Source organism: Crotalus tigris, unplaced genomic scaffold (genome assembly GCF_016545835.1).
Source record: "Crotalus tigris isolate CLP2741 ecotype Arizona unplaced genomic scaffold, ASM1654583v1 scf7180000019300.285305, whole genome shotgun sequence".
In the NCBI taxonomy this organism is placed as follows: Eukaryota; Metazoa; Chordata; class Lepidosauria; order Squamata; family Viperidae; genus Crotalus; species Crotalus tigris.
Window position 1 is genome coordinate 159,225 of NW_024097475.1, and position 12,190 is coordinate 171,414.

The window sequence follows — 12,190 nt, forward strand, 5'->3', positions numbered from 1 at the left end:
CAATCAAGGGTTCCTATAGATAGCATTGTTTAATCAAGGGAATTCAGACTACATTAACCTGCCCAATTGAATTGTCCAAGGAGATATTACCAGAAACAAGTAGTCCCTTAATTAACCAGGGCCAATTAAGTAGCCTTAGAAGCAACCTGGCACCTATTGTAGCTTGTGAAACATAGATGTTACTTGAACATACTGAGACATGCACCTCAGTGCCCATGCTGCTACATACCAGACAAGTTGAAGCTTCTGGGTGGTCTTTGATAAGTGACTTTCTGAAAGCCTACCCAATCAAGAAAAGAGTGCAATTTGTACATCAGATAAAGCTATGCAAACTGTCATTGAACAGGAGCTATGAGCCCAGAAATATACTAGAGACTGCATAGCACTCTTGAATAGAGAAGTGCAACCCAACCAAAGTCAGAGATGGATCATACCCAGATCTGGAGAGATAAAACACCTGCAGCCACAACAATGATTGTGGATTACTACAATGAAGAAAATCTAGCATATAAATAGATTAAAACAATCATTAATTTAAAAAAGCTTAATTAATTTTGGTGAATTAAGAGAAATTGATCTCTAATCTACTTATCAATTTAAACATTAGATGGCAATAGAAGTAGAGATCTAATGGAATAATGGATTATATTTAAAGAGAAAAGCAATTACATTTAGCCACACAATTATAACAAAAATGCTTAACAACAATTTGGATATGATTAGATATATTTGGTATTCATATAACTTTCACAAGGTAGTGTTAGCACTGTTCAAGTTAACCATTTTTATATTTTTGTTGGTATAAGATAACTCGGTTTAGGTCACTGATTGTGGTTTCACTTGATATGCAGTTTAGAAGTACTTCTGTAGCTATTCAGATAAGTTGAGGTACCAAACAGGATGAGCTATATTTGAATCTCATCCTTATTTGCTGTTGGCAATAATGCCATTTTTCAGTATCTCAGAGGTGATAAACTCACCATAAATTTATGGATTCTTGTTCCATTGAAAATTTCAGAATAAATAGATCAAGCTTTTGTAGGATTGAATAGTCTCAGCAGGTATTTATTTATTTATTTATTTATTTACAGTATTTATATGCCGCCCAATCCCAAAAGACTCAGGGCGGCGTACAAAGTTAAAAACAATAATAAAACAGTAAAATAAAGCAGTCATACCACAGTCATACCGCGAGTCCGATCATATCCCGGCCCCCCCCGGGGACATCAGCCCCAGGCCTGCCGGAACAGGAGGGTTTTAACAGCCTTCTTAAAGGCCGGCAGGGTGGGAGTTGTTCGAACCTCGGGGGGAAGTTGATTCCACCAGGTCGGAGCCACCACAGAAAAGGCCCTTCCCCGAGGGCCCGCCAGCCGACACTGTCTGGCCGACGGGACCCGAAGGAGGCCCACTCTATGGGACCTCACCGGTCTCTGGGAACTATGTGGCAGAATGCGGTCCTGTAAGTAACCTGGCCCTATGCCATGAAGGGCTTTAAAGGTAATAACCAACACCTTGAATTGCGTCCGGAGACCCACAGGAAGCCAGTGCAGCTCGCGGAGGATAGGTGACACGTGGGTGTACCTCGGCGCGCCCACAATCGCTCTCGCGGCTGCGTTCTGAACCAACTGCAGCCTCCGAATGCTCTTCAAGGGTAGCCCCATGTAGAGCGCGTTACAGTAATCCAGTCTTGAGGTGACAAGGTATGTTGCTCAAAAGCCATGTCAACATATTGGTCTGAGGTAAAGTTTATAAATTACCACTTACGGTAGCTTGACTCAGTGAATATTTTAGCTTGCTGATGTACAGAGTCATGGTAAGATGATGCCAGCTGATGCTGCTTTATTTCATAGCATTTTGATTTGTAACGATGGCCAAAAAATAATAGGATAAGAAAAGTTTGTCAAATATGGGGCAGAATTTTTTCTCTCTATTGTTCAGCTGCGTGACTCCAGAAGCTCCTGTTATTTTAAGAGATAAGCAACACAAAATCATAGTGGTCTTTCATCTAGACTGAATGGTAAATAATCTGAACAGCTGAATTTGAAGGAAGTGTAGAGACAAATCACTGCAGCAACCTTAGGATAAGGACAGGAGAAGCAGTGAAATACTAGATTGTGATGTCAGAGGGAGGTTGGTGGCTGTTAATCTCTGATTTTCTGTCTTCTGCATTATTTCATGGCCATACTCATTTCAAAGAAGTTCCAAATTCCTGTGCAAGTATGATGTGAATGCAAATCAAATAAGTTTATCTCAGTGCAGACTTCCAAACTAATCAAGGAGAGGAAACTAATCAAGGAGAGAAGCAACCTAGAACTAAGGAGAAACTTCCTGACAGTTAGAACAATTAACCAGTGGAACAACTTGCCTTCAGAAACAGTGAATGCTCCAACACTGAAAGTTTTTAAGAAGAGACTGGACAGCCATTTGTCTGAAATGGTATAGGGTTTCTTGCCTGAGCCGGGGGTTGGACTAGATGACCTCCAAGGTCCCTTCCAACTTTATTATTATCATCATTATTGCTGTTGTTGTTGTTGTTGTTGTGGATACTACTGACATACCAGGTATTATTATGACTAGACATAGCAAGTATATTTTATTTATTATTTGTTTATTTATGAGACTTATATACCGCCTTTAAGTGCAAGCACTCTCTAAGCCAGTGTTTCTCAACCTTGACAATTTTAAGGCATGTGGACTTCAACTCCCAGAATTCCACAGCCAGCAATGCTGGCTGTGGAATTCTGGGAGTTGAAGTCCACATGCCTTAAAATTGTCAAGGTTGAGAAACAGTGCTCTAAGCGGTGTACACCAGTAAGCAATGTGTATATATATTTACATTGCCCCCAACAATCTTGGTCCTCATTTTACCTACCCCGGAAGGATGGAAGCCTGAGTCAACCTTGAGCCGGTGAGATTTGAACCGCTGACCTGCTGAACACAGTCAGCTAAAGTGGCCTGCAGTACTGCACTCTAACTGCTGCGCCACCTCGGCTTGAGTATGATGTATGTGGAAATTGTTTATCTCCAATCTAGCGCCGATTAGTCTTGCAGCCCAGTAATATATTCATATATATTATGAAATGCCTTAAAAAATACAAACCTAAAACCCCCTCAAGTTTCATCAATTAATAATATGGGTAAAAGATTAAATGCTTGTTTTAAAGGGAAAGGGAAAGTTATTATAAAACATTAAATTTAATCAGATGTATAGACATCTGTATTTGCAGTCTAATAGATTTGCCTTAATTATCATTTCTCTTTGTGAAGAACAAACATTTTAGTGAAGCTTTTAATTAGCCTCACAATTATTGCAATATAATCAATATCATCTGATATTAAAATGTAGGCATTTGTATGTTTCTCAATCATTAGTCTAAGGATTTTCAGTTTGAAACAATTTCGGCACAAAATGTAGTTGCAAGTTGTGGTGCTGAATGAAACAGATAGATGTGCCCCACTGTCCTAGGCTTGCCATTTTAAATTAATTTCTACCTTTGATATCTCACCTCTTGTCAATGCCATGTTCTGAGGAACGGATTCTTCTTCACAGCAAGATCTCTGACACTACATTTATCAATGTACCTGGAAGAACTACACAGAGACAGTGAGATTGAAAAAGGGAAGAAAAAAGGAGGTATCTGAGGAAAGGCAACATTTTTCCCATTAAGGGGAATATGGCAAGGGAGGAAACTTAGCTAAAGATTGTCAAAGTTGCCTGTGCAAATAGAGGAATGTTAGAGGGAAGCAGAAAATAATGTTGCCTTTCTGAAAGTGTGGAGGCATGTAAGGGAACGAAGCTAGGGTTGTTGTTTGCAGTTGAGAAAAGCAGCTGCAGCCAGGAAGAAATGCTTCCCACTCCCTCCTCCCCAAGGATATTTTCAGCTCATCGCTTCCCTCAAAGGACAGTAAAAGTTTACAATCTCAGAAACTTGAGAGAAGATGAGCTCAGTCAGTCAGTCAATCATTCCCTCCCCCACCTCATAGTTCAGTCACAAGCATGCATGGGGGTGTTGCAGGTGTCTGGCTAATGGAGCCGTACCAGCATTTTTGGGAATATGCTGATGTCCATTGGCAATCTCAACCCAACCAGGCCCTTAGCCTACAAAAGTGTGGGTATGTAGAAGAGAAAATGAGGAACAAAACAAGTAGATGAGAAATTGGGAAGCAATGCACAACTACCGTGTTTCCCTAAAATTAAGACCTGGTCTTAATTTTTTTTTCCTCCAAAAGAGGCACCAAGTCTTACCTTAGGACCACCAGCCAGGCCTCCCGCACCCTGACACCTGTTGCGCTGCTGCTTGACTTCTAGCTGGACACCATGTGGCGCATTGCGCCATTTCTGTTCCTCCTGGCAGGATGCCACATTGTGCTTTGCGCCATTTCTGCTGCTCGCAGTAGGATGCCAGGTGGCTCTTCGGGCCGTTTCTGCTGCTCATGGCAAGATGCCACTTGGCTCTTCGGGCTGTTTCTGCTTTGTGGCATCCTGCTGCGAGCAGCAGAAACGGCCCGAAGAGCCACGTGGCATCCTGATGCAAGCAGAGGAAATAGTCCAAAGTGCTGTGCAACCTCCTGCCAGGAGCAGTGGCATTGGCATGATGAACCATGTGGCTTGACAAGTGTCAGGGCATGGGAGGCCTGGCTGCGGCGTTCCTACCTGTAAGCTAAGCGGGTGTGGGACACATGGGGCAGCTTCACCCTCTACCTCTGCCCTAGTTTGATTTTTAGGCATGGGCCTCGTCCCAAAACTAGGGCTTATTTTTGGAATAAGGCTTATATTAGGTCCACCAGCAAAAATCAAGCTAGGGCTTACTTTTTGGCTGGGTCTTACTTTGGAGGAAACTCAGTATTATAGAAAGCAAGAAGGATATCAGTCAAATGCCAGGATCACAAGCTATGGACTAAGTATTTATGTAGCTATATCAACTTGCAAGGTTTAGGATTAGGAAGATTGAGTTAGCCCAAAACAACAACCTAATGCTGGGAAAGATGTGTGCCACAATAAAACATTGAGTACAGTTACCAGCTACAGTGTAATATGTCTAGTCTTTGGAAAACAAAGAATTCTCACAATGATGCACTAGTGGTTCTTTTAAATATTTAATTCAATTCAAGTAGGTATGAGTAAAAAATACATGAAATTCTGAGAAATTAATAGATCATACTTTAAGTAAAGTTCAGACCTAGTACACTTGTACTTTACCAACACAGCAAGGAATGTAGATTATTGTAACATTGTGGTTGACAAAGGACCAACATTTAATATAATGGTTTCCATTTCTATTTCCATCCAATAGGACAGTGTTTTATATATATAGCAATATCACTTAGCCTTATATTCCACTCTGTAATGCTTTGCAGCACCTCTGGGCTGTTTACACTGCCAACATATTGCCCCCAACAATCTGGGTCCTCATTTTATTGACTTCATAAAAATGGAAGCCTGAGTCAATCTTGAGCCAGTCAGGATTGAACTCCTGGCTATGAGCAGAGTTAGCCTACAATACTGATTCTAACCACTGCACCATATACAGTGTGTGTATGTGTGTTTGTATATACTTATACATACACAAACACAAATATACATATGCAGGCATGCACACACATATTGGAATGGGACAAGTCACCATGGCCAACTGTAGCCAACTCACCATAGCCAACTTGCCAGGGCCAACATTCCATAGGCAACTCACCACACCCAACTCGTCACAAGACAACTTGCCATGGCCCACTTGCTGTGGGATAACTTGCTGCGGGGCAACTTAACAATTCAGTTTAACTATTTAAAATAAATTAAAAATATTTTCAATTTTGTCATTCACATGTCATTATATCCCTGTTTTTGCATCCCTTCTTCAATGATTCTGTTCCACCATTTCTTTGATATTAGTGTAGCTCTTGTCCTGCGGCAAGTTGTCCTATGGTGAATTGGCCGTGGCAAGTTGGCTGTGGTAAGTTTTCCTGTAGTGAGTTGGCTGTGGCAAGCTGGCCATGGCGAATTGTCATAAACCCCACACACATACCTAAAAACAAAGCATTTAAACAGAATAATCTGTGTTTTTGTTGTTTTTAATGTTTAGATGTTTAGAAATAACATTCCTGAAGGAATATTCATGCTGGCCACTGCACATTCTTTTTTTCTGGGAAAGAACTGTTACTTAACTTTAATTGTGGAAATAAATGTTTATGCCTAACCAATAAATAAATGATCATTTTTATAGTTGTCCTTGGAACATGAAAATTCTTCCTCCAAAGCATTTATCAAGATCCTAAACCAGTGGTTCTCAACCTTTCTAATGCCGTGACCCCATAATACAGTTCCCCATGTTGTCGTGACCCCCAACCACTTATACATCACCATGTGCCAGGGGCGTGGCCAAAGAAAAGGGGAAAAATGGTGGACAGCCTTGTTTGGCGACCCCCGTGAAATGGTCGTTCGACCCCAAATGGGGTCCCGACCCACAGGTTGAGAACCACTGTCCTAAACTATATCAAGTCTAAGAAAAATTATAAAATTCTAGGGGGGAAAATCATTTTCTGGTGTTATATGATCTATTTTTAAAAAGGTACACTCATAAATTGTTGCCAGATCAATGATACAATTGTACACGTGTGTGTGTGTGTGTGTGTGTGTGTGTGTGTGTGTAAACTAAGAAGGTATGTATATTAGAGACAATCCTAAAAATAGTTTTCCATCTTTTATGCAATAAGGGCTTTCCAAGATTTGCAGAAGATAACAAAGTTATTTGGGGCACATTTTGCCTTTGTCCTTTTGCTGTATATCACAGAGAGATATCTGGTTTACCAATTGGGATTGCTCCATGTAAGAAACACCCCCTCCCTGCCGCCATCTTTGTACAAAAGCTAGATAACTAGAAACAGGAAATCATCTAAAGATATGTAGAGTTAGGTGCAGCTTAATGTCTTTTACTTTTTTGTTATATATTTGAGATGTTTACTTTGTATTCTTAGCTTTGTTTTGTTCTTATTGTGCCTTTCTCTGTATGTGCCTAAGGTGAAAGTGCTTAGAAATACATTTTGCTCCAAGAAGACAGTATATTTTTAACCAGAGAATAACGTGGAGTAGAATTGCATTGTGGAGCTTAACAGAGACGGTATCAGAAAATACATATTGACCTAGAATGAGTTCAGATCTATTTTTGATCTCAAAAGCCAGGTGAATAGCATCCTTTGGAGATTTGTTATTTTCTGTTTTTTAAATAGTTTCTGGAAATGTGAAGCTGGGTTACATCTGTTATGTGACAGCATTTTGTTAGCATTCATCTATTCAGTATTTACCTCTCAGTCTATTTTACTTTTTCTCTGAATAAAAATATAATTTTTCTTCTAATTGATTATTGCCATATAGAATATGAGATGTTTAGAAAAAGATTATTTAAGAGACATTTACAGAATTAAATTTATGTAAAATAGACTGAAATGATATTTTAGTAGAAGGTCGCTTTGCACAATAGCAATGTTACATTTGATGAGAGAACATTTAAGTACAAAGTTCAGGAATGACACTTTATCAACCCATCAAGATAGACCAGAGTAGGAAACCAAGCATGTGCATCTTATTTTTTCTTAAAAGATTATAGTAACAGAGTGTTGCAAGTCTGAATGAATTTCCCTCTTGCCTTTACGAGAACAGAGGGGGGTCTTGAGATATTTATTCAGGTTTCAGTCTTGAACTAGACTCAGATATCTTTTATCTCACTGTTGTCTTGGATGTAGTTCTTTCCCCTGTTCCCCAAGGTTATTCCTCCTGCCCTTTACACACCTTAAAAATTATTTTTAAAATGAACAACCTATTAATATGTATCATTTTCACAGAGGAAGTATATAATAATGCCACTTTGTTTCATGTGACTGAATCATAATTGAATCAGTTTATTTATTAATCCGCTTTTCTTTTTACTTTTATAGATTAAAAAAATCAACAGGAATTTTCCCGTAAACCAGCAGGTAATGAATATATATTTTGAAAACTTAATTCATAGTTATTCTATATCTGGTAAAATACAGGTAAACCTTAACTTAAAACAGTTAATTTAGTGTGACCGTTCAAAGTTAAAACGGCACTGAAAACAGTTACTTATGACCATTTTTCACACTTACAATAGTTGCGGCATTTCCATGGTCATGTGATCAAATCCAAATGCTTGGCAACTGACTCATACTTATGACGGTTGCAGTGTTCTGGGGTCATGTGATCACTTTTTCTGACCTTCTGACCAGCAAAGTCAATGGGGAAACCAGATTCACTTAACAACCATGTTACTAACTTAACATCTACAGTTATTCACTTAACAACTATGGCAAGCAAGGTCGCAAAATGGGGCAAAATTCACTTAACAAATATCTCACTTAGCAGCAGAAAATTTGGGTTGAATTGTGGTTGTAAGTTGAAGACTACCTGTAATATCACTGAACGCATTTTGGGATTAGTAGCATGATTTATGTGTGTGTGAGTGTCTAAGTGGCATGATTTTATTGTTATGAATTAATAGATTTGAGTAAACTGCTTATTTGCTATTATTAAACTCAAACTATCATTTATGTCTAACATTCATAAGCACAATTTAATGTTTTCAGTTTTAGATGTTTTGATAAATGTAACCTTTGTATTAATTGTATGAAAGAAAGCAGCATAATGAATTTCTGTGTAAACACATCATCACGATATCTGTTGTCCTCAGTTCATATATACAGCCAAATATAAATGATGATGATTTAAATTTGTATACCTCCTGACTCCTAGAAATACTGGGTGATTTACAAAGTAAAGAAAAATAACAATAAAACAAATATAACAATAAAAGCAAAAGAGTAAACTGATGGCAACAAGGAAGTTATAATGAAAAACTTATACATACTGTTTAGATGGGTCTTCAACCACACTACCCTAAAGCATAGATTTTCAAGCTGAGGAAGAAGTCCACACTTGTAGACTCTGAGGTTTATTTCTGAACATATAAAAAGATTTCTATTGAAATCATTGCTACGTATGAAGTTTACCGAGAAAACTTGAGACAGTCACCATTTGCAATCTATTTCATGAAGCTGTTGTGAGAATTAAAATGTCAACAAGAATTGCATATAGCATTAGTAGCTCTTTAGAGGAAGTTATAATGAAATTATTAAAAGCATATTTTAAAACCTTTGCAATGTGATTTGGAAAAACAAAAGTATTTAACCCCCAAAATTCTTTTCCAGAATTGTAAAATGATCACTGCTCCTTAGAAAGCTTATCATCTGCTTCTTATACATACTTCTGTAATTTGCACTAAAGTATGGATTTTCAAGGTCAATAGTAGAAATTTACTAGAACAATACAAGTCAGATAAGTGGATTCTGCCAGGCAGGGAAGGAAGTTAGGGAATGTGCTGGGATGCAAGTTAGGAATTGTACATGAAGTCATGTGGATCAGGAAGGGTATATGTGGGTAATAAGAGGTGCCATACAGCTTGGGGAAGACTCACAGGGAAACAAACAACAATCAGGAAAGTGTTCAGAGGGCCAGATGGAGGAGAAAAGGAACTCTGAGATTCCTTCCTCCCTCGCTCTCCATTCCTTTCTCCTACCCCTTCCTCCTCCCCCCCGCCATCCTCTACTTTCCTTTCCAGCAGGCATGTATATGGCTGCTGTTGGGGAGAGAGTGGATAGAGAAATTGAAAAACTGTCATGGAACATTGAAAATGAAGATCACATGATCACAGCAATGGCCCAGCAGTGAAACCTGTAACACTGAAGTAGCCTCAACTTTCCCAAAGTTCATTCTCTCGGGAGTCATGGTTCCCAGATTTTGGGCACATTCTAAAAAATAGCCCATTTGAGGTACCTTGGTTCAAAAAAATAAAATACCTATGATGCACCATTTCACCCAGCTAAAAGTCATAATAATGAGAGAGAGAGAGAGAGTGTGTTATATATATATATATATATATATATATATATATATATATATATATATATATGTAGGTCTTTCGTTGTTCGGGTTTTCTCCCACGTAAAATTGGAAGTGTCTTGGTGACGTTTCGACGAAGTCCCATTCGTCATCTACAGGCTGGTGTTTTCAGCTTCATGCTTCGAGGAGCAATGTGTGGTCTTAGCTGTTTCTTCCTTTTAACTGCCAGTGGGGGTATGAACTGATTGGGTGGGAGCTTGGCTGTGTTCTGATTGGGTGGAGGTGTGTTCTGATTGGTTAGGGGCTTGGCTGTGCTCTGATTGGCTGGGGGGTTGGCTGTGCTCTGATTGGCTGGGGGAGTGTTCTGTTTGGTTGTGCTCAGGTTAGTCTGAGTTGCAGGGTTTTTTTTAATTGAAAATTTTTAAATTTTACAAAACAATACGGTTCCCTTCCCCAAACCACCCCAACCCTCCCATGCCCTCTCCCGACCTTCCCAGAGCTGAATACAGGCTTAATTAATATTTTTTCAAAAAGTCTTAAAACAAATATAAACCATAAACAAATCTAAATACATTAATTAAAGAAATTGTAGACTAGTTAACAATAATATATGTATAAAAAAAAACAAAAATACAAGGAAATACGAGAAAATAGGAAGAAAGAGAAAGGAAAAAAGTCTATAAAATATCTTAAATTTTAAGTATAAGTTATTGAAAAGCTAAATAATATTTTTTTATATCCAACTTATATTGTATAAAGTCTATCCATTTTTTCCATACCAAAAAATACTTCTCTTGCGATTGGTCTTTCAAGAAAGCCGAAATCTTTGCCATTTCCGCCAAATAAGAAACTTTAAAAAACCACTCTTGCAAGGTAGGCAAAGATTCCTTCTTCCAACATTGCCCTACTAACAACCTTGCCGCTGTGATTAAATTTAACATCAATATAGTCTCTTTAGTATCACAATCAGAAACAATACCTAACAAAAACAGTTGTGGAGTAAATTTTACCCTTCTTCTAAAAATTCTTTGAATATTCCACCATATCTTAATCCAAAAAGCTTTTATATTTTTACATGACCACCAGATATGATAATAAGTAGCATCCAAACATCCACATCTCCAACATTTAGGCTGTAAGTCAGGATACATACGAGACATTTTTTGTGGATCAAGGTGCCATCTATAAAACATTTTGTAAAAATTTTCCCTTAAATTTTGGGCTTGTGTAAATTTAACATTCCTCACCCAAATAATTTCCCAAGTATCTAATAGAACCGGTTCATCAAAATTTTGTGCCCATTTAACCATACATTCTTTAACTAATTCTACTTCTGAATCCAATTCTACTAACACCCCATAAATTCTCTTAATATGGGTTCGTCTTTGATCTTTTATTTGTTTTAATAAATTCTCATCTTCTCTAAGGAAACCCACATTACGATCTATCTTCCACCTCTCCACTATTTGTCTATAATGAAACCATGAGTAAATAATATTTTCTTGTATTAAATCTTCCAAAGATTTTAATTGCCAATTTTTACCATCCCATCTAAATAGTTGTGCATAAGAAACGCTATCCATATTGACTCCTCTCCTTATCCCTTCAATCGCATGCCCCGGTATAGCCCATAATGGAATTTTAAAATCACTTCTATAATATTTCCTCCAAACCCGAAGTAAAGAAATCCTTATAATATGAGATTTGAAGACCCTATCAACCTTTTTATTAAAAATTAAATAGGCATGCCATCCAAAAAGTAAATCCCAACCCTCTAAGAGGAGTATTTCTACATTTGTTAAATTAACCCAATCACTTATTAATGTTAAAACCACAGCATCATAATACAATTTCAAATTCGGTACCTTGAGTCCATCTCTCTCACGAATATCCTGTATAATTTTAAGTTTTACTCTTGGTTTTTTCCCTGCCCAGATAAATTTGTTAATACCTTTCTGCCATTCATTTAAATTAACCTCATTCTTTAAAATGGGTATCATTTGAAATAAAAAAAGAAACTTTGGCAAAACATTCATTTTAATTGCTGTAATTCTTCCCAAAAGAGATAATTGCAACTTCTCCCAATTTTTCAAATCTCTTTGTATATTGACCCACAGCCTTTCATAGTTATTTTTGTACAATTTTGCATTAGAAACAGATAAAATAACCCCCAAATATTTTACCTTATTGACAACCTCAAAATCTGTCAACTTAACCAAAGTCTACTTATCCAGATTAGTCATATTTTTAGGCAATATTTTAGTCTTATTGTTATTAATTTTA

The 12,190-nt window shown here is 37.7% G+C and overlaps 1 protein-coding gene across 4 annotated transcripts in view; it reads left to right on the forward strand.

Moving 5' to 3' along the window:
* SNTG1 (syntrophin gamma 1) overlaps positions 1-12,190 on the forward strand; it is a 221,610-nt gene that overhangs the window by 148,207 nt on the left and 61,213 nt on the right. For all 4 annotated transcript variants that reach the window (XM_039361563.1, XM_039361566.1, XM_039361564.1 and 1 more), the window contains one exon: positions 7,927-7,965. In XM_039361563.1, the coding sequence (XP_039217497.1) occupies positions 7,927-7,965 (39 nt within the window). The remainder of the gene's footprint in view (positions 1-7,926; positions 7,966-12,190) is intronic.